The following is a 19,657-nucleotide window of genomic DNA, read 5'->3' as shown; positions in this document are numbered from 1 at the left end:
CACAGATGGGAGGCGGGGCACCGGGAGTATTGGGATGTGAAGGCCGTCCACAACCCCGACAGATGACTCTACAAATACAGCGGGAAGACATATGGCCGAACTTCCAGCACTTAAGGCATCGCATCAGGGGAGGGATATACGGCTTTACATCACAGCAGTAGACATCACCTTGACCTTCTCAGGTAATGTGTCACCCTTGAAGGCCAAAATGAAGGCACCAGTAGCAACCTGATATTCACTCAGACCCCGGTGGACGCGCCGGCTGAAATGGACACATCGCCACTCTAAATTGGCACGCAGCTTGTTGCCACATTGCAAAAGAAGATCCCTGTGAAATATGATACCCTGGATCATATTTAATCTCTTATGGGACGTAATAGAAACAGAAACATTCCCCAGCTTGTCGGATATGAGTAGTGCCCGTGACTGTGCAGAGGATGCTGTTTTAATGAAGACCGAACCTGACTGCATTTTGGACAAGCCCTCCACCTCCCCAAACTGAGGCTTCGTTGACATGAATGATTCCCAATCGACTCACATACAGACAAGGTACCAGGGCGAATAAGTATCACTGCCATCCTTAGCCTTTTGCCCCTCCCAAGATGTAGCCAGGGAGGGGAACTATGCGGGGTCATACTTCTCCGCATTTAAGTGAGCCCTCTAACGCTTTGAGACCGCTGGCAGCTGGCCACCAGCAAGAGATGATGTACCACAATTTATTGCTGGTCATCTGCCCTGATGCCACCCACTCCAACCAACAGCCCTCCCCACAGGTCCCACCCAGGCTCAGCAAGGGCCACCTGGCAGGATGGCCATTACCAGGAGTCCTGATGCCCCAGGGAGATAGGCATCTACTCCTTGGCATATGTGGGGAGATGAGAGCGCAGGCATTAGCAGAGCAATCCCTGTGTTGTCAGGGGGCTACAACCAGGAGGGTACATGGCAGCCCCACCACAACAGACTGGCTACTGTGCCAGATATCACGTGCAAAGAAGTCTATGGTCATTGTCTCTACAGAAGACAACACTGCATAGTGCATGGCGGGAACCACACCCAGGAATGTATCCTTGCCCAAGAGATGGAGAACGAGCGGGACTGCAATGCAACGATGAGAAAGGGGGCTAAAGATCTCAAAGCACTATGGACACGATGCACCATGTAAGGCTCCCATCCCCAAATGGCTCGCTCTTTGGAAAAATTTTAAAAAATGGTGGTCAAACACTATAGGGAACCATCACATAAAGGCCAAAACATATGAGACTTCTTTTAGTCACCTCTTACGACAGGCAGGAATACGGAGGGCCTATTCTTACCCCCGGACACGCAGTGGGGCATCATATGCCCATCTAGGTTCGTAATACTTACTTCTATTTTTGACAATCCACAGTTGTACAAAATAATCTGAGTCACTACAGAGAGCGTGCACAGATGGATGAAGCGGTTAAGGCGACCAGTTGCAATAAGTGGGAAATCCAGATCCGAGTCCCAATACGGCACAAATTTTCATGTCACTAACAGGTATGACATCCATACCTAGTACAGTTAGAACTAGTCTTTGCAGCCAGCAAATAAAATTTGAATTATTTTATATATAGCTGTGAATTGTCAGCAAGATCTGTTCTTTCAGACATGCAAGCAATTATTTATGTGCCATCCATAGGAATCCAGTCAAGACTGAAACCCTTTGTCTGGCTAGGCTTCACTAAGAAGAATTTCATGGACTGGGCTGATGATAATGACAACTTCTGCTCTTTCCTTCATAAACCCAAAACCAACTTCCAAATCAGCTTCACCTGGATCTTCTCAACTCATCGAGTCACCTTCCTAGATGTAAATGTCTCAGATGGACCCATAAATACGTCTGTCCACATCAAGTGTACCAACCACTAAAGTACCTCTATTTTGACAGCTGTCACCAATTCCATACCAAAAATGAGTCTTTCTTACAATCTCGCCATCCATACTCACCGCACCTGCAGTGGAAAGCAGGAGTTGTCAAAACACACTGATAACCTGACCAGAGCCTTTAGAAACTGACTATATCATATCCAGCTCATCCAAAACAGATCTCCTGTGGCATCACTTCCTCTGAGACCAGTAAACCTGTTAACCAGCTACTGACCAGCACTCCTCTGATCAAGTATCAGCTTGTCCTTGTGAAGATCAACCACAAGGCTTCAATTAACTCAATTAACTATCATCGCGCCCTGAGATGATGCATATCCTACCCAAATTCCTATTAACACACCCAAAGTACTATTCCACCACCCACACAATCAATCCTTGTCCATTCATACTTCATTTCTACCCCCAATCCCGCACTGCATGGGTTATTCCCCTACAGTTGGACCAGCTGCAGTATCTGCCCAATAAAAGGCACGACCATGTATGAAAGTAGCTATTTTGTGTGTCAGGTAAATACTGCAATTACAGTACAGCATTCTACATGGGCACGACAAGTAACTGTCTCTTCACATGAATGGCCACCACCCAACTGTGACAAAATAAACTTAACTATCCAGTCACTGAACATACTGCACAGTGCAATACAAGTCAACAGCTGCTTCACTACACGCGCCATTTGGCTACTCCCTTCAGCACCTACTGTGGTGTCCTGCCCCCATTCTCTTACAGGGTGCTGCTTTCTCAGATAGCTATACAGCAATTCAAGCAAATCACATTAATAGTTTTTATTTCAATAAAGTAGATTGACAATACTTAACTTTGGATTTACAACGAGTTGTTGCACACGATGGGCGACATGCAAATAATCAATGTCCTTCGATGTATACAATGTTCATGCCAATTATCACCCAAGGTCATATGGATCACTAATCACAGCTGTTCTAGTGTGTGGTTCCTAATCCGGGTCTGATAGTATGTGTCTTCTACTGTCCAGCCATGGCTGGCAGAAGCTGTGCTTATATTCTCTTCATATAGAAGCCACTCCTGTCGTGATGCGGTTCTAGTCAGCATACTATTGGCTGACGTCATCTCTCAGCCTTCTCTGCAGTTACATTCCTTATCTTCATGCCGGCACTTGTCGTTATGCTGGAACACTTATTTCTCTGAATTGTGAATGGGAATTGTCTCTCCAGCATATCCTGCTTTCTCATAATCGCCACTGCCTTGTCTTTTTTTCCTTTCTCTCCTGTCCACACAACTCCTAAACTGTCCAGATTGTGGACTATCTCCCCCTCGCCCCTCAGCTTTCTCTCCCCCCCACCCCACAAATGTCTCCCCCCCCCCCCCTCCACTTCTGTTTCACTTCTCTCTCCTTTTCTGCTCTTTCCTATACCCCTCACTATATCCTTTTGCTCTACCCTCTATACTCCTTTCATCTTGTTGTGAAGCCATCTGTCCAAAGACCTGACTCTTTCCTACTACCCCCACTTTGCTTCCTTCCCTATCCCTCCATCAGCTCGGGCAACTGTTTTCAATGAACAATTATCAATAATCAGTCTCTATGTGACCACAGAAGTGTTCATCTGTGTGTGTACTTTTTTCTAGAAAAAGAGCAAGAGCTGGAAAGCTAGAGTGAATGCTGTTTCCTGTTCTCTACTCCCCATTTTGGTTCACTATAATTGAGTTGTTGCCTTTCCTTTATTTTATGTATTTAACAATGTACTGTGTACGTGACTGAGAACAATAACTATTACAGAGCCACAATTTTTAGTGTCGTAACACTAAAAGTTGTGGCTCTGGAGATATCAAGAACTCCATAAGAACTTTAGTTTTACATTGGTAATGATTTCCCTTTCTTCAGATGGGAATAAGAGATAATTTTTCATTTGATTAAGTTTTATGTATTGCTTCTTCATATCTAATTTCAAGCAGTAATTATAATGAATATTTGTTAAACAGGGACTATATTTTATAATGTTTCCATTCTCTTTGACAGACACGGTGTCACCTACGTTTTCTTTCCCTGTCTCCTTTTTAACAATATCCCATATTTATCTGAATATATGTAGCTTAATCTGGAGAATTTCATAAAGAACCTCTGTTCTAACAGACCAATGCTAAGTCAGCACCATAACAGGAATACAATTTAAAAACCTGACAAACAGACATAGAAAGAAAAGCTGCATCTCAAAAAAGCGAAGAAAACTGAATACAACAGGATGATAAATGAAAGAATATATTTACTTAAAGTACTTTCAGATTACTGCATTTCACAAAACACTTTACTGGCAATTACCTGCTCATCAGATGTGACCTTTATTTCATGCACAGCTTTCTCAATTCCTTCCTTTGTTCCTGTTATAGTAATTCTGTCAGAAGGATCATTCATATTTGGAACAGATATCTTAGTTGCTGTATTCTTCTCCAAATCTCTCAACTTTAAATAGTTCTTTCCCAGAATGAAACGATGGTGTTCTTTCGGTATGGCAATGTTCACAGTTGCCTGAAAATATTCCAATCAATGTTAAGGATGCAGTGAATTATTCACAAGACAACATATTTCATAGGAAAATGAGATGAAAAACTGTATAACATTTTCACCTGATATGTGGTTTTCAGTTAGAAATATATTTACGTGTGTTTGATCAAGATACAAGTGGTCTTGCTGAAGCAATCACCAGAGCATTTCCCTGAAGCAATTTAAAAAGAAACGCAAAGCCCTATATCCATCATTTATGGAATCTCTTGTTTTGAATTACTTTTAGGAGCAAATTTGCTATAATATTTTGTTTACGTACATTCATCAGATGTTACTGAATTTGCACTCATAATGAATTCAACATATTGGGGTCACACACTTTTATAGTGGAAGAAACTTAATTTATGTCAGAATATTCTTTTAGTTTCACACATTTTTTCTTTGTTATAAGTACCTTATTTGATCGTTAGTAGAAACGATGGCAGTTGCTTGAATATGAACTGTGGAACAAACAAATTAGGCCTGTTTAAAAAATCCCGGAACTTTGTCCACAAAATTTATCTACACTTACCTTTCACTTATTGTGCATTGTCTCTTTCGAAATACTCTCTTCCACTATTGATACACTGAGCCAACACTGATTCCACTTCTGGAGGCAGTCTTGGTATGCCTCTTACAGGATCGCATGAAGCGCCGTCTGAATTTTCTTTTATCTAGTCTATCATTGCAAATCTTTGTCCTTTCAACAGGGTTATCAAATTTGGAAATAAAAAGAAGACCACAGGTGCCAGGTCTGGAGAGTACGGAGGGCAAGGCAGCACAGTGATTTCGTTTTTTGTGCAATAGTCACGCACCAACAGGGATGAATGTTCAAGTGTGTTAGCATGTTACAATTTCAGTTACAATCTCCTGCAATCTCTCAGACAGCCAGTCTTCTACTGGCACACACTATTTCGTTGGCATTCCTGACATGAGCATTGTTTGTAGACATCGAATGGCGTCCTGAATAAGGGTCACTTTTAATTTCTATCTTGTCATTTTTAAACAGTGTGAGCTATTCGTAACACTGAGTATGGCTTACGCACTCATCTCTTCGTGTGTGTCTGTATAGGTTTTCTTGAGTTTCATGCAAAATTTAATGAATGATGCGTTGCTCCTCTAGCTCTGCCATGTACAAATTTGCAAATTGTGCAACAGCTTTCTACTCAATACACAATAACTAACAGACACACTACTTTGAAACTTCCAGCAGTTACACATTAAACACAGGTATGTGCGGAGATTCCAACTGCATGCTGCGTGAAATTATGAATGTTCTGGCACTTTTTGAACAGACCTCTTAGTTTCAGTTGAAGCAAATGGTTTCACTGGGAGGGGATGGAGAAGGGAGAGCAATTGGGGGGGGGGGGTGTCATTATTCTCTTTGAACTGCAAAATATGTTGCATGAACAAATTTATATAGAAGCAAGAAAGCAAGCTCTGTGCTCTTCGGGCACATTTGGAAAAAGCCAAGAGAACGAGGGAGAGCGGGAGGGAGGGGTGTGAGTGGAGTGGGTGAGGGGGCAGTCGAGAACTGGCTGTTGGTAGAAAACATTTTGATAGTATTGCTGTGTGTACCAGAATCACGTTCCAGCTGCCGAAGAGGATTCTCAAGATGATGTAGTAGCTGGAAATGTTTGGCAGACTATGCTAGGAATATCACTTAAGAACAAGGATTACTGCTGCTATGTAGCAGTCATGGTAGATGTATGGGCTCTCAATTACAGAAGACTTTAGGGAAAGAATATCAGCTCAATGCCATTTTCAAGATAATTGTCTGGCTGGTTCAGGTGGCTGAGGTATTAGAGCTTTACGGTAACAATTTCACATAAGATGATCAGATAGTGGTATTGAGTGGGCCAAGGAACAGTTTGAATAGGGACAGGGCATACGACATAGACAGTGACCTAAGCAAAGTAACTTCCAAAAACGTTAGCATGACTGAGCTGTTCCAGAGGCAGGATCAGCCTCATCTTGGCTGAGCTGTAAAGGAAGTCAATGTGGAGCTGGAACTGCTGACTAGGCACACATTGTGCTGGTGCCTGAGGGAACTATTGAGAGAGAGTGTTACACCAGGCAAGGCCTGCACCTTAACAGAACTGGGGAAAGGAAGTTGGTGGAATTAATTAGTAAAAGTCAAAGGATGCCACACATGGTGCAATACTTATTGTCATGGGTAGGAGGACAATGCCTTTTTTTCAAGTCAGTCATGACATCAGGCTCCCCTCTCTTAAATATGTCACAACCAGTTTAGAGATTTTTTCACACATGCCCATAAGGTAAAATGTACCCAGAGAGAGAGAGAGAGAGAGAGAGAGAGAGAGAGAGAGAGAGAGAGAGAACAGAAATTTGCTCCAAATTATCTATTCTTCAGCAAAATATGTACATATTAAACATGAAGTACACATCTTGAAGCTGAAGTACAGTCTTTGAATAGCACAATGGAATGCATTACAGAGCACTTGTGCAGAGACACAAAAATAGAGCATATAGTACTACCACCACACAAAAGTTTAAGATGTTACTGTAGAACAATATTAAATGGTGGGGGATGGTGTATTTATATCAGAGATAGTACATATTTTAAAGATCTGGTTCCAATTTGCATTGATAAACATTTTGAATCGGCACCCACTGAACTAAGAAGTTAGACAGCCACAAGAAGTTAATTATGTTGTGCGTGAAGCTCTCGCCTAATGGTAATGCAGACACTTTCTTAACCAATTAACTTAAAAAAAAAAGAAAGAAAGAAAGAGAGAGAGAGTCTCAGCCTCCAAAACCAACATTATAATATGTGGGGCATAAATATTAACACAGCTACTGAGGGTGAAATTAATAACATTTAACACACTTTTGCATGGCACAAATTGTAAACAATGCTACGAGGATATGAAGGATTTTAGCATGAGTCTTGGAAAACGCACTTTTGTAAGATATTGGCCTCTCTAATGATTACTGTCAATGATAAAACTGATGACAGGCTTGTTGAAACACATAACTGCAGGCATACAGAAGACCATTCTCAGAATGTAACACAGGGAAGCAAATCAAACCTGGGTTGAACTGTGTATGGAAAGCAATACAGACACTAAGTTGTGGAGAAAGTCAAACAAATATAGATAAAGTTTAAGTCTCTATTCTAAAGGTGAGCTTAGACAGCCTACAGACCAGTATAGGAAACTACTGGCCAGTTTCACTGTCAGCACCTTCAATTTCAGGTATATCATAAGCATAATTCAACAACATATTAAGAGTGTGTTTCATTTACTGCAAAGGGTTCATGAAAATCAATGGTTTAATACAGACAGCAAATTATCATCTATGCCTCAAGACCCATTAACAACATGAACACAAGTGTATATCATCATTTAATTATAAACTGCACAAGTGATACAAATGAATTTCAATAGTTGGGACTCCAATTCACCAAAATTTCAGAACATAGTATGTAATTTTTAATTTACCTGTGTTTGGAAATTTGTTAAAATCCTTCTTCGAGCATCCAACACAGAATTTTGTTTTCCTGTAACTAAGAAGGTCAAGGATTGATCTTTGGATGAAGATATTTCGATATGAGCTCCTGTGTCTCGCATGATTTGCAGACATGTTCTCAATGACTCTCCTTCTCCGAACTTGTCACTGTGATCAAATTTTCGTTCTTCATATGGTACTCTGAATACCTGTAAACAAACAATCAATGTCGTTAGTGTACAAGGGGGAGAGTGCACATATAATTCAGGTGCTTGTTTTAAGTATTTCCTCGCCTTAAACTAATGGATCACAAGTATCATAACACTACTTCTACAGTACACAACGGTTAATTAAAATCTTAGGTCACTGAAAGTAAATGGAATGCCCAGTTGTGACAAAAATTTATGAATTCTGATGTCACCCTCCTTCCTCCAATAACTTCACAGCATATATTACCCAAGTTTTGGCTTACAGTCAGCTAACAGCAGTCATCAGAAGCATCCAATTCCAGCTATCTACTTTGACCTGTGATCTAAGGGTGGCGGCAGTGTGTGAAGTCACTATGGCACAGTGTTTTTGTGTTTGTAGATGTCATGTTGTTGTACCTAATGGTGTCCTCTGGCGGTGGATATTGACATGTTGAGTGTGTGTAGTACTGGGTTACTGTGAGTCTTACCACTGAGGTAATGTGGTTTGTCACAACTGTAACGTGGATTTGGTAGTGTTGGCCTGGTTTTCATTGGGTTGTTATGGTTTTTTTCCCTAGTGTGTGTGTGTGTGTGTGTGTGTGTGTGTGTGTGTGTGTGTGTGTGTGTGTGTGTGTGTGTGTGTGTTTATAGTATTTCAGTTGTGTTTTAATTGATCTGGTGAATATGGGGGTTTTTGGGTTTTCGAGTTATTGGAGTTTTGATTTCGGTGATGTTTGTGAGTTATATAGGTGTGTGAACTTTGCAGATGTGGTTTTTTTATTAGTGGTTTGCCAGTAGGTATTGAGAGCAGTATTTGAGCTGTATAGGTCAAGGGAAATGTCCGATTCCACTTTTCATAGTTGGGGTATTGAGTTTTTGGTATCAAGGGCTCCGTTGGAGTTCTACTCATCAAAGGAAATGTCCAGTTCCACTTTCCAGAACTGCAGATGTTAGTTTATTTTGTATCGTAGGTTTTGTTTGTGCTATACAGGTTGAGTAAAGAGTATGACTCATGTTTGTTTTGCGGCTGTAGCATTGTGTCATAAGTTGAAATTTTTTCCGTTTTTAAATTTGGGATGGTGTGGATTTTGTATTTTAATATATTTCGCTAGTTCCGCCCTAAACCCTCTTTCCTGTAGTTGACTCACTAGTTTTATTTTATTGTTGGAGTGAGACTTTTGCATATTTTCAGTTTTGTTCACATTTGTTGCATCAGTGTCTATGACGGCATTGGTGCCATTTTGTATACGCTGGAAGTAGGCATTTCCACCACACTGATGACATCATGATTCAAAGCAGACGGGTGGAATCAGATGCTTTCTTAATGCCAATAAAAGTTACGCAATGTGACCCCCTCATATTTTTCATAGTTTGTATACAATATATGTGCATAACATGCCTCCAGATATTTGACACATATTTGTCCACATTTGAAATAGTTCTCTGAAGTTACTTTGCAATTTTAGTTTTTACAATGAAAACAGCATTAAATATGGTATGGACATAAACAGTAGGCTATGCTTAGGTCACTTTGTTACTATAATCTTTACTTGTGTATACCCAAGACAAAAACAAAGCTTACAATGTGGACTCAATTATCCACTGCATACTGCAATGACACGTTCATTTATAGCACGTTATATTTAGCAGCCTACATACAACAGCAGTATTTTAAATTTTGTGAATGTTTTTGATACTGTTTCATGTGAACAACATTCTGTTTACGTTGCACTAAGGCTCAACCCACAACCAAACCTTGCATACAGAAAATTTATTCAAATAGCCAGTAAAAATGTACACCCACACTGTAGGAGATTCTGCAGCTGCATCTTCCAATATCTCGGAAACCTAGTCAGTCCTGGTACGAGATGGCATATAACGCACAGTTGGTCATAATTTGTGCAGTTTTTCACAAAAGTCACCAGAAAATGAGGAGTATAAATATGAAAACTTCTCAATACATGGCAATAGCAAGATTCTGTGCTCAGACCAGTAATGTTTATTCTTAGTGTAAATGATTTCCCATCATATATATAAAAGAAAAATTTACACTACAATTATACGTGCATTGTGACAAATGAGAAGCTTTACAATGAATCACTCCTAAAACTGAAACTGCAAATATCTATTTTTAAAAAGCATCTGCAGGAGGGTGGGGAGCAGATATAGATGTATTGAGTAAAAAGATACAAACACAGATTTTCCTCGTGCGCAAAATGATAAAAGTTGTATATGCAAAATTCAGAACAGTGTACTATGGACTAGTGTTCCCACACTAAATTCATATATGAGGTAGGGCACACGATAACTACTTAGAAAGAATATTTAAAATTCAGGAAAGAGCAGTGACATGTACAGCCAAAATACCATAAAGGCAAACTAAGACAAACTTTTGTATATTATAATATAATAACAGTATACTCACTATCTCAGAGCATTATGGCAGTGAGGGTGAATGATTAACACCTCCTACATAAATGCGTACATGACCATGCAAAAAGAGGAAACGAAAATCATACAGAAGATGACAAACTGACAAGTGAAGCCTCCGAGGTTTCTCAACAAAATTCTAAAGTTAATTAAGGAAGTGAGGAAATTGAATGTATTTAAAATCGCTTAAAAGTTTATCTTACAGAGAAATGTTTATCCAGTTTGGTATTACCTATCAGATTAAATATTAGCGGTTATATTATCACAGAAAATATGTAATAACCTCAAATGAGTCTAAAAAACGTAATCTTGTTTTCTTTACTGTACATTGGTTGTATACATAGAAAACTGTATGACATCCTTCCCTCTCAGCTGAAAACTATCCGCTCTAGTCCATGGGGAATGAATGAACTAACAAACACACAAGGCAATGAATGAATGAATAAATAAACACACACTTCGCGTGTGTTTTGATCTCACCTGAGTTACAACAGATGATCCAATCCTCATTTTATTGTTCCATTGCCCGAGCTGATTGGTGGCCGGGGACGAAGTTGCTGACTCGGGCAAGGCAGGGAAAACTTCATCGTAAGTGAAGGCTGGCTCGTACGCGGCTTCCTCCTCCATCACTGCTTGCTGCATTTGTGGGTTGTCCTGATTCGCGCCAAGTCGTTACAGTAACACTACAAATGGATGGAATCACGTAAGATGCGCGAATGTTCTGATATGCCATAGTAACATTATTTACACAAATGCCTGATAACATGAGAAAATGTAGTCTTTCTGTTAAAAACAACGGTGTCCGAGGTACCTCGGTCTACGATATTTAAAGTACCTTATGGAAACATTCAGCACATGCTACAACGAAAAAGAATTAAACAAACAACATAATGTAAAACATGCATCGTAATAATTTGGAGTATTACTAAATAATAGGCACAACATGTGTTGTTGCTTCTGCCAAGCGGTGCAACGGCGCATGTTTGTCAGCAGTCGACGTGTCACTATGTTCTACGATTCACTGACATGGTAACTACTTACTGTACTGTAATCCAGAAAATCCGTCCTAAATGAGCCTAAAATACATTCCCTTCTCCAGTTTGCCTTGGGGTCTACCTGAAACAATAGAAAATATAAACAAAATTAACAATCATGTGTTCAACGCGCTGTGTGTATTTCGGTAAGCAACACACCACACGCGCACCCACCGACGTCCAAGAACAAAATGAGCCACGACGAAGCGCATGCGTTATAGAGCGCAGTTGCGTAAGACAGTGATAATAGAACGAGAAGTAATGACACATTAAATATGACATAGGAAACAGCATGTAATTACAAACTGCACGTTAGTATTTAATAATTAAAATATGACTTCGAAGAATAATAAATTTCGAAGATCGAAAATACCGTGTTATTGTAAGTAAATGGTGTTCAGTTTCAGAACATCGCAAAGGATGCTGCTCGGTACAACAAAAGCCAGAAAGACTAATTTACGTTTTATCGGACAGTGCGCCCCTACTCGTTTTCGTATTTCCTTTCCTATATTTCTCGCTCTGTCGTTATTACTGCACCGAAATGAAAGTTAATTACATAAATGTGATTTTCCAGAATATGGTGTCCCTGATAGAGAAAGACAGGAAGAGTTAGTAAGACTCAAGAGAGAAAATGAAAAATTCACGAGCAGTAGACTTTCACACTTTCAGTCCGATTTTTATTAAAAGGTAAACGTGAGATCGATGTGCTAAGTCTCGTGACAAAATGGCGTGCATATCTACAACAGTTCGAGACTCTACTTGAAAAACTGTTTTCAGTTGCGGCGCCGATGTAGCTACGTTGAATTTTATACGCATCTCATAACAGCGGGTAAAACTCGTACAAACAATAGCAATAATCATCTCTATAAAGCGTGGAAAAAAAGTCCGACAGAATCTTCAAAAAAATGTTAGTTATTATAGAGATATGACTACTGCAAATAATAACTGCGGTACTTAGCTTTATATTTGGATAAATACATTATTAATTTAAATTTCATAATAAAAGTGCACACAAAATAAGTTATTTATTCAGAATCATAGTATGTAATTCTGATGAGATTGCGAAGTATGGAAGATGCGTAACTGCGCAATCCAAGCTGACACTCGGGGCGGTGGCTGATGGGAGCGATCATAATGTCATTCACTGTTTACAGTCACTACCGATCACTGTAGGCTTTTCTTGAGAGCAGAGCCGTATGGTAACTACTGTATTATGACATCTCAACGCCAGTGAATGCAGTAGTACTATTCACGCAATCCACGCTTATATTTGGCGCGGTGGCTGATGGGAGCGACCATAAAGTCAATTACCCTTTACAGTCGTTCTCATCACCCACCGCGCCGAATGTGAGCTTGGATTGCGTGTATAGTATTACTGTACTGATTTCCGATAAGATGTCATAGTACGACAGTTACTAGAAGGACTCTGATCTTAAGAAAAACCTGTAGTATATGGTAGCTGAGAAACGAAGTGCAGAATCGCGTTTGAAAGCACTCAAGTGTGAAGGTGGTCACAGGTATCCAACGAGGTTCTTCATACACGCCAATTTGATGTTCGTCAGGGAACACTGAAATGGAGTTAAGCTTAACTCTGAAACATGTAAAACTACATTTCCAATGTAGCAAATGTTAGCCACATTGAAGAATAAATTTAAAGATTTACATGTGCAAAAAAAAAAAAAAAATCTTTAATCACATTTCGATTTAAACTAAGGCACTGTTGTGATTATGTGCACTCTCACTTACTCTGTTTTCTTGGTGACTGATATATGCACCTTGTAGTATCTTAACTTATTAGCATCCTTGTAGGATCTTTACCACATTTTTATAGATACTTTCACTGTGTAAGGATCAGAGGAACAAAACTTCATTTAAGTGACTTTACAAGAGAAATTAAAAAAGTATGTTAACTGTAAATTTCGAGTTTCAGTGATGTACCTGTAATACAAACTTTATTCAGAAATCTCCATAGCACTAAATAATGCGCTTAAAAAGCTCTCAGATGATGATTAAATATAGTCCTTACTGGTTCACAGTCATATATTGTTTAATAGCGCTAAGAAGATAATTCATTATGATCCTAAGTTAATCAACCTAAATATAAATATTACATTTTTGACAAACAGATTTGTCTGAGAAAATATAGTACAAAAATTAATTTCCACATTAAAAACGTATCAATCCCATTAAAATAAAAGAATATTATTAGATATTAGTACAGATATTACCACTGACTGCTCACTTTCTCACTAACCTTGTCACAACCATAGCCACTGCGATCTGAATCTCCAGGTTTCTCTTCTTGAAGAGTTTTGTAAAATGTGTTATATGGATCCTTGATAATGCTGGCGCAGCAATGATCCTTGAACTCTTTCGTTTTCTCTTCCTGAAGCTTTAATGCTCCATGGTATTTCAGTTCCAATTGGAAAACTACATAGGAATGTTGGGATTTTTTAGAAACTGGCAAACTTTTTAAATGTTTATCATGGAAATATTTGAAACAGGTGTGATTAATATCACTTCAGCCTTATTAAAGCTGTATTACCTTAAGCGATTGTACTGATTTTTTTCACTGTCAATTTTCGTATTTTCTAACCATTCCTTCTGCTTAGATCGAATTCTAGGAAGTCCTCCTGGCCTCTTCCAGCCACTTCATACAGCCTTTGTTTCGAAGCAGTATGAACAACTTTATACCACCCTGAAGAGTCATAGATATTAACACTTTTTACAGCCCTCTGTATATTGGCATCGACTGAATCACACTCCATTAAAGAGTGGCAAGGCTCAAAGAAACACTGCTGTATCACAGGAATGCTCAAGAGTTTGTACAACATGAATAAACATGGTGCTCATATTGACATTTTGGTTTTGCCCACACCAGGTCTCAGAGGACAAAACAACTGGATCACCATCAGAAATCTTTTGTGGTTCTTGAAATATACATTATGCAACTTCAATTAACCCATGTTTAGTCACACATTCATGCCACAAGTAATTTTTAGCCCTGCTTAGACCCACTCTTTTATATCATTTTCTTAGATCTTCTTTTTTCTTCTTCTCTTTAGGTGTTCTGAGTTGCGGTCTGTCTCTGTCTATTGATTTTCTTTGGAAGATTTTGAAAGTGATAGCAGTGGTCATATACATTTTTTCTAGGTACATGACAGCTTAGGTTAAACTCTGTACTGAATATTTCTCTGTAAAGCCAATATTCTTCAGCAGTAACCTGTTCCTCTTCGCAAAGTATCATATATAGTTCATGCATTATTTATTTGTATGCGCGTATCTCCTGGTAAGAACTGTCGCACAGTGCACTGTCGGCAGTAATGTGATGGAACAGTAACAAACCATTTTATATGGTTCATTATTCTCTGATTTGCCTCCTCTGGTCGCCTTATACTGGTCCATGGCGACCTCTTTTGTCAGCAGTCAAAATCGTGTTGCTGCTGTCTCTTTTCTTCTGTGTATTGAACAAATGTTTCTTATATGTTAAAATGGCTAAGGGAAAACCCTAGTCACACTTTCAGGGGAACATAATTCTTTGTCGCTCCTCCTCAAGACTGTGTACATGAAGAATGTGACATTGCTTTAAGCACTTCCTTAATAAGTTCAGGTAAACCCTGTCGGTGCTTTTTTATATCTTTCATCACCAAGAAGCCACTGAACATCCCTCTCGCTTCAGTCTCACTTTCTACACGTTTGCAGTACTTTTTTGGACATTTGGAGCAATCCTTTTTTGCTCAAATGTGCTGGCTACCATTTCTCTCTTAGCAGGTGATGTGTATGCATTTCCCAACTACCTATTCATGTTTTTTATATTACTTCTCCACTTGTCTTTGTTCTCACTTATTTTTCGTCCCAACTCCATTTTCTCTGTGAGATTGCTGAGATTTTTTATTATTAGAATCAACAGTCAGTGAATTTACTTCTTCCTGGTGCATGTTCATTAACACCTCAAAACTTCTGCACAGATAAACTGAAGAATCAGACCGAATAGCTGATTTGCTGGTGAATGGGGGCTTATGCGATTTATCTCCTCTGTGACATTGTCTGGAAAGAAGACAATTATACAGTATTATTGATGTTATTGACTTTCACAGAGTTCCACTGGATTATGAAACTCATAATATGCAATAATTGTGACCAAATCTACTATTTTTCCCAAAGACAAATGTGGCCATAATTCTACCTAAATGCAGTTCTCTTTCAGTACACAGGACAATAGTGCATAAGTGCAGGAAAACGATATTATGCAAGACAAACTGATAATGACCTCTGTGGGGTTAAAAAGTATTTCCAAATTTACTTCATAAAGTAAGGACTCATAAAACATAAGTTCAGATACGTTTTGCTGATCCCAAAATTAAGATACAGTACTTCAAGATGGAAGAACTTAAGTGCCAATACAGCTTCTTCCTGGTTCTACAGCCATTGATGGACCTTGACCTGCTCTAGGACATCGTTCTATTCATTCCTGTCCAGCATCTTGCGTCTCCATCCTCTGACATGAATAATTTTTAAATCTTCTTGTATGTCATCCAAATATCGAAGTCTTGGTCTTCCCCTGCTTCGTTGTCTCACTGGGTTTTGAAGAAGTACCATTTTTGTATGGTACTCATGTTACATGCAAAAAAACATGACTGAAGTATTTCAGATGGTGTACTGTAATGGGCTTTATGATTTCAATATCTTTTTATAATCTGTAAAGTTCAAAATTATATCGTCTGCACTATGCTCCATCTTCATTAGTTGCCCTATGAATGAACAAGCCCAGAGCTTTGGACGAGAACTGGCCACTGCACATCGACCACCATATCCTGCACAATGTATACTCTCTTTATGCAGGCTGTATTTACCAATAGTAGGGGAGAAGATCCATTCCTGCCCTACCGTACCATTCACATCTAATATCACCATTTTTATTTAATGTTTTGGACATTGTCGATAAGCTTTCTCCAGTTTCTCATAGAAGATTCCGTTTTGTTCTGCTGTCTTCTCCTTGGCAGCAGCATGTGTATACAGCTGGCTGTAGTTAAAGAATTTCCCATTTATTAGCATGTAACACATCCTTGGACTTATTCCTTTAAATCCTGTCGCCAGCTGCTCAGTGCTTTGGTTGACTATAACTCCCACACCAAATATGTGCTTAATATTGTGGCCACTATGCTGTCCTCCTCGCCGTGTCCGGCGACAGCGACTCCGTCAGTCTTCTCTGTCCTTGTTGTGGTAGGCTCGGATGTGGCTCGCGAATCCGAATTTCGCTTTGAATATCCTGTTGCATGAAGCACAGTGAAGTTGACCAGCAGAGTTGTAAGTATACGTGTAGACAGGCTTGAGCTGAGATTTTCGGAGCTCTCTTTTAGCATCCAGGTTCATTAGACGCTTTTGCTCGAATTGTTCGATGCTCTTATGTACAGTTGATCGCCACTCCGATCGGCGCAATGCTAGCTCCTCCCAACGGTTGCTTGGAATGCCACAGGCTGCAAGGTGGCGTTTAATGGTGTCTTTATATCGCAGGTGTTGACCACCTTTCCTCCTCTTCCCGCACGAGAGCTGCGAGTAGAACACCGCTTTAGGTAGCCTACTGTCATCCATGCGTACTATGTGACCACTCCATCTCAGTTGATGTTTCATTATTAAAGCTTCAATACCAGCCAGTTTCACGCGGCGCAAAATCTCCGTGTTTGGGACACGGTCTTCCCATTTGATGCGCAGAATTGATCTCAGACATCGAAGATGAAATTTATCTAGCTTCTTAATGTCAGCTTTGTAACAGCACCAGGTTTCCGAGGCATAGAGTAAGGTGGATAATACTACTGCTTTGTAGACTGCAATTTTTGTTTGTAGTTTGAGATCATGTGATTTCCATACTCGGTCATTAAGCCTACCGAAGGCTGAGGCTGCGCTGGCTATACGCGCTGCGATTTCCGTTGTTAGGCTGTTGTCACTTCTAATTTGGCTTCCCAGGTATTTGAAGTTTGACACATTTTGCAGGGGTTTGTTATTTATCTCAATACTGGAGTCATCTGCATTAAGACTTCTAAGTGGCTGTTTGAGAACTTGCGTCTTAGTGATGCTAATGGCTAAGCCAAATCTTCTGCAGGAGGCATTTAGCAGATTTATGTAAGTCTGAAGCGTTTCGCAAGAATTAGCCATCATGCATACATCATCCGTGTAGAGAATCTCTAAGATGGATAGTTTGGTTACGCGACTTTTTGTTCTGAGGCGAGAGATGTTGAAGACACTTTTGTCTGTCCTTGTGTCGAGACTAATTTTATTACTACAGGCTTTGGTCGCGTCTCTCATAACAACTGCGAAGTAAAGTGAGAAGAGTGTGGGAGCCAGAACACAGTCTTGTTTTACACCACATGTCACGGGAAACTGTTCTGAGAGCTTGTCCTCATGGCGGATTTTTGCCATCATGTTTTCATGAAACTGCCGAATCAAACTGACAATTTTGTCAGGGCACCCAGTTTTCTTTAGTATGATCCAGAGAGCTTCCCGTGGGACACGATCAAAAGCTTTTTCCAGGTCTACAAAGCACATGAACAAAGGCCGATGTTGCTCTAAGCTTTTCTCTTGCATTTGTTTGACAACAAATATGGCATCCACTGTGCCTCTGTTTGGGCGAAAGCCACACTGGGTCTCTGGTAGCAGTTTTTCTGCAAAGTGTGTTAACCGGGTGTTAATTATGTGAGCAAGGACTTTTCCCGCTGCTGAGAGAAGAGAAATGCCCCTGTGGGAGCTGCAGTCTGATATGTCACCCTTGCCTTTATAGATCTTGGAAATACAAGCATCTTTCCAGTCTTTCATTTCATACTCCCAAATCCTAAAGATCAGAGTAAACAACGGTTTCTTGATGTTTGGCCGCCCATATTTATATAGCTCTGATGGCAAGTTATCTAATCCTGCTGTTTTGTCATTTTTCAGCTTAGCCAGTGCTGAAATGAATTCATCGTAGGAAGTGGCATCCGCAAGTTGTTCCTCAACTGGCAGGTCATCAAGAGCTTCTATGTATCGAATATCGGTTGTCTGATGGTCGGGATTAAGAACGTTATTAAAATGTTCCGCCCACCGAGACAGGATGTCACTCTGTTGCGTCAGCCGACAACTTTTATCTTTGTTGTAGACTGGTGCTATCTTCCCAACTCTTGGACCAAAGATAGTTTTCAGGGACTCAAAGAATCTGCCCATTTGGTGTGTGTCGGCATATAACTGTATTTCATTTGCTTTATTTGCCCACCAACTGTCTTTGAGAGCACGTACCTTCACTTTCAGATTGTAATGCGCTGCTCTACGCTTGTTATCATCAGGGGTGCGAAGAGAGGTTCTGAAATCATTAATTAGCTTTCTGATCTCTGGATCTGAGTCGTCAAACCAGTCCTGGTGCTTCTTCTGAGGCTTTTCCAAGACTTCTGAAGCACAGCCACGCAGTCTGCTAGCATATGCACTCCACTGTTCATCCACAGGGGCAGATTCAGATATCAAAAGGCCATCGACACCAAATTTTTCATCCAGTTTTGCTCTCATAGTCTGATCATTGGCCAAGATTTTGCAGGACAATTTTGTTGGTATTTTGTGTGAAGCTCGGCGTGGTGCTTTCAAAGTTATCTTTAATTTGGACCTCATGAGTCGATGGTCTGTCCATTCCTGAGCGCCTCTCATTGCACGTGTGACCAGTACGTCACCAAGATCTTTTTCCGTGGCCACTATAGTACATAGTACACTGCTGTTTCTGGGAGGTACAATGTCCAATACATCTTATCTCTTGCAAGGCCATGATATTCACTTTGTATGTTTTCACTATTTCGATCAGGCTTCTAAGCACTCACATTCCATGACCCATGTCTCCTCTCCTACTCAATTCTGTGTCTCAGGTCCAAGTTGGTGAACCCTGGGAACATGAGCAGCCATGTGGAAGATTCGGTACCCAATCCAAGTGGCAAACAGGGTCAGGGCAGATGACAGAGAGAGAAATGGTCCTCCATAGAATAGGGGGTTGGGTTATAGCCTAACAACCGATACCTGGAAAAAGTCTTGTTACAAGAGCTCAAGGAAATACAGATGGATGGATCCTAAGACAAAGACATAGTGACCAATACATCAGCTTGTCT

At 40.1% G+C, this 19,657-nt stretch overlaps 2 protein-coding genes across 2 annotated transcripts in view; both read right to left on the bottom strand.

Annotated features, from left to right (window-relative positions):
- The window catches only part of LOC126175856 (vigilin), an 84,369-nt gene extending 72,661 nt beyond the window's left edge, over positions 1-11,708 (bottom strand). The window contains exons 1-4 of the mRNA XM_049922863.1: positions 11,554-11,708; positions 10,993-11,195; positions 7,888-8,103; positions 4,202-4,408 (exon numbers count right to left, since the gene is read on the bottom strand). Of these exons, the coding sequence (XP_049778820.1) occupies positions 4,202-4,408; positions 7,888-8,103; positions 10,993-11,154 (585 nt within the window). The 5' untranslated portion in view covers positions 11,155-11,195; positions 11,554-11,708. The remainder of the gene's footprint in view (positions 1-4,201; positions 4,409-7,887; positions 8,104-10,992; positions 11,196-11,553) is intronic.
- A 5,037-nt stretch (positions 11,709-16,745) lies between these two features.
- On the bottom strand, positions 16,746-19,389 carry LOC126176572 (uncharacterized). Its single transcript, XM_049923733.1, has 4 exons — positions 19,376-19,389; positions 18,223-19,278; positions 17,361-17,811; positions 16,746-17,096 (listed from the first exon to the last, which is right to left on the bottom strand). The coding sequence occupies exons 1-4, from the start codon at positions 19,387-19,389 to the stop codon at positions 16,746-16,748; spliced, it is 1,872 nt and encodes a 623-aa protein (XP_049779690.1).
- Between the last annotated feature and the right edge of the window lie 268 nt (positions 19,390-19,657).

The sequence above is a fragment of the Schistocerca cancellata genome, chromosome 3, assembly GCF_023864275.1.
Source record: "Schistocerca cancellata isolate TAMUIC-IGC-003103 chromosome 3, iqSchCanc2.1, whole genome shotgun sequence".
Taxonomy (NCBI): domain Eukaryota; kingdom Metazoa; phylum Arthropoda; class Insecta; order Orthoptera; family Acrididae; genus Schistocerca; species Schistocerca cancellata.
This window is presented reverse-complemented; position numbering and strand designations above follow the sequence as displayed.

Coding starts and splice junctions, on each gene's coding strand:
- LOC126176572 (XM_049923733.1), bottom strand. Junction 17,812..18,222: donor GCTCACATAATTAACACCCG/GTTAACACACTT, acceptor TAATAAAATTAG/TCTCGACACAAGGACAGACA. Junction 17,097..17,360: donor AAATTGCAGTCTACAAAGCA/GTAGTATTATCC, acceptor TTCTACTCGCAG/CTCTCGTGCGGGAAGAGGAG.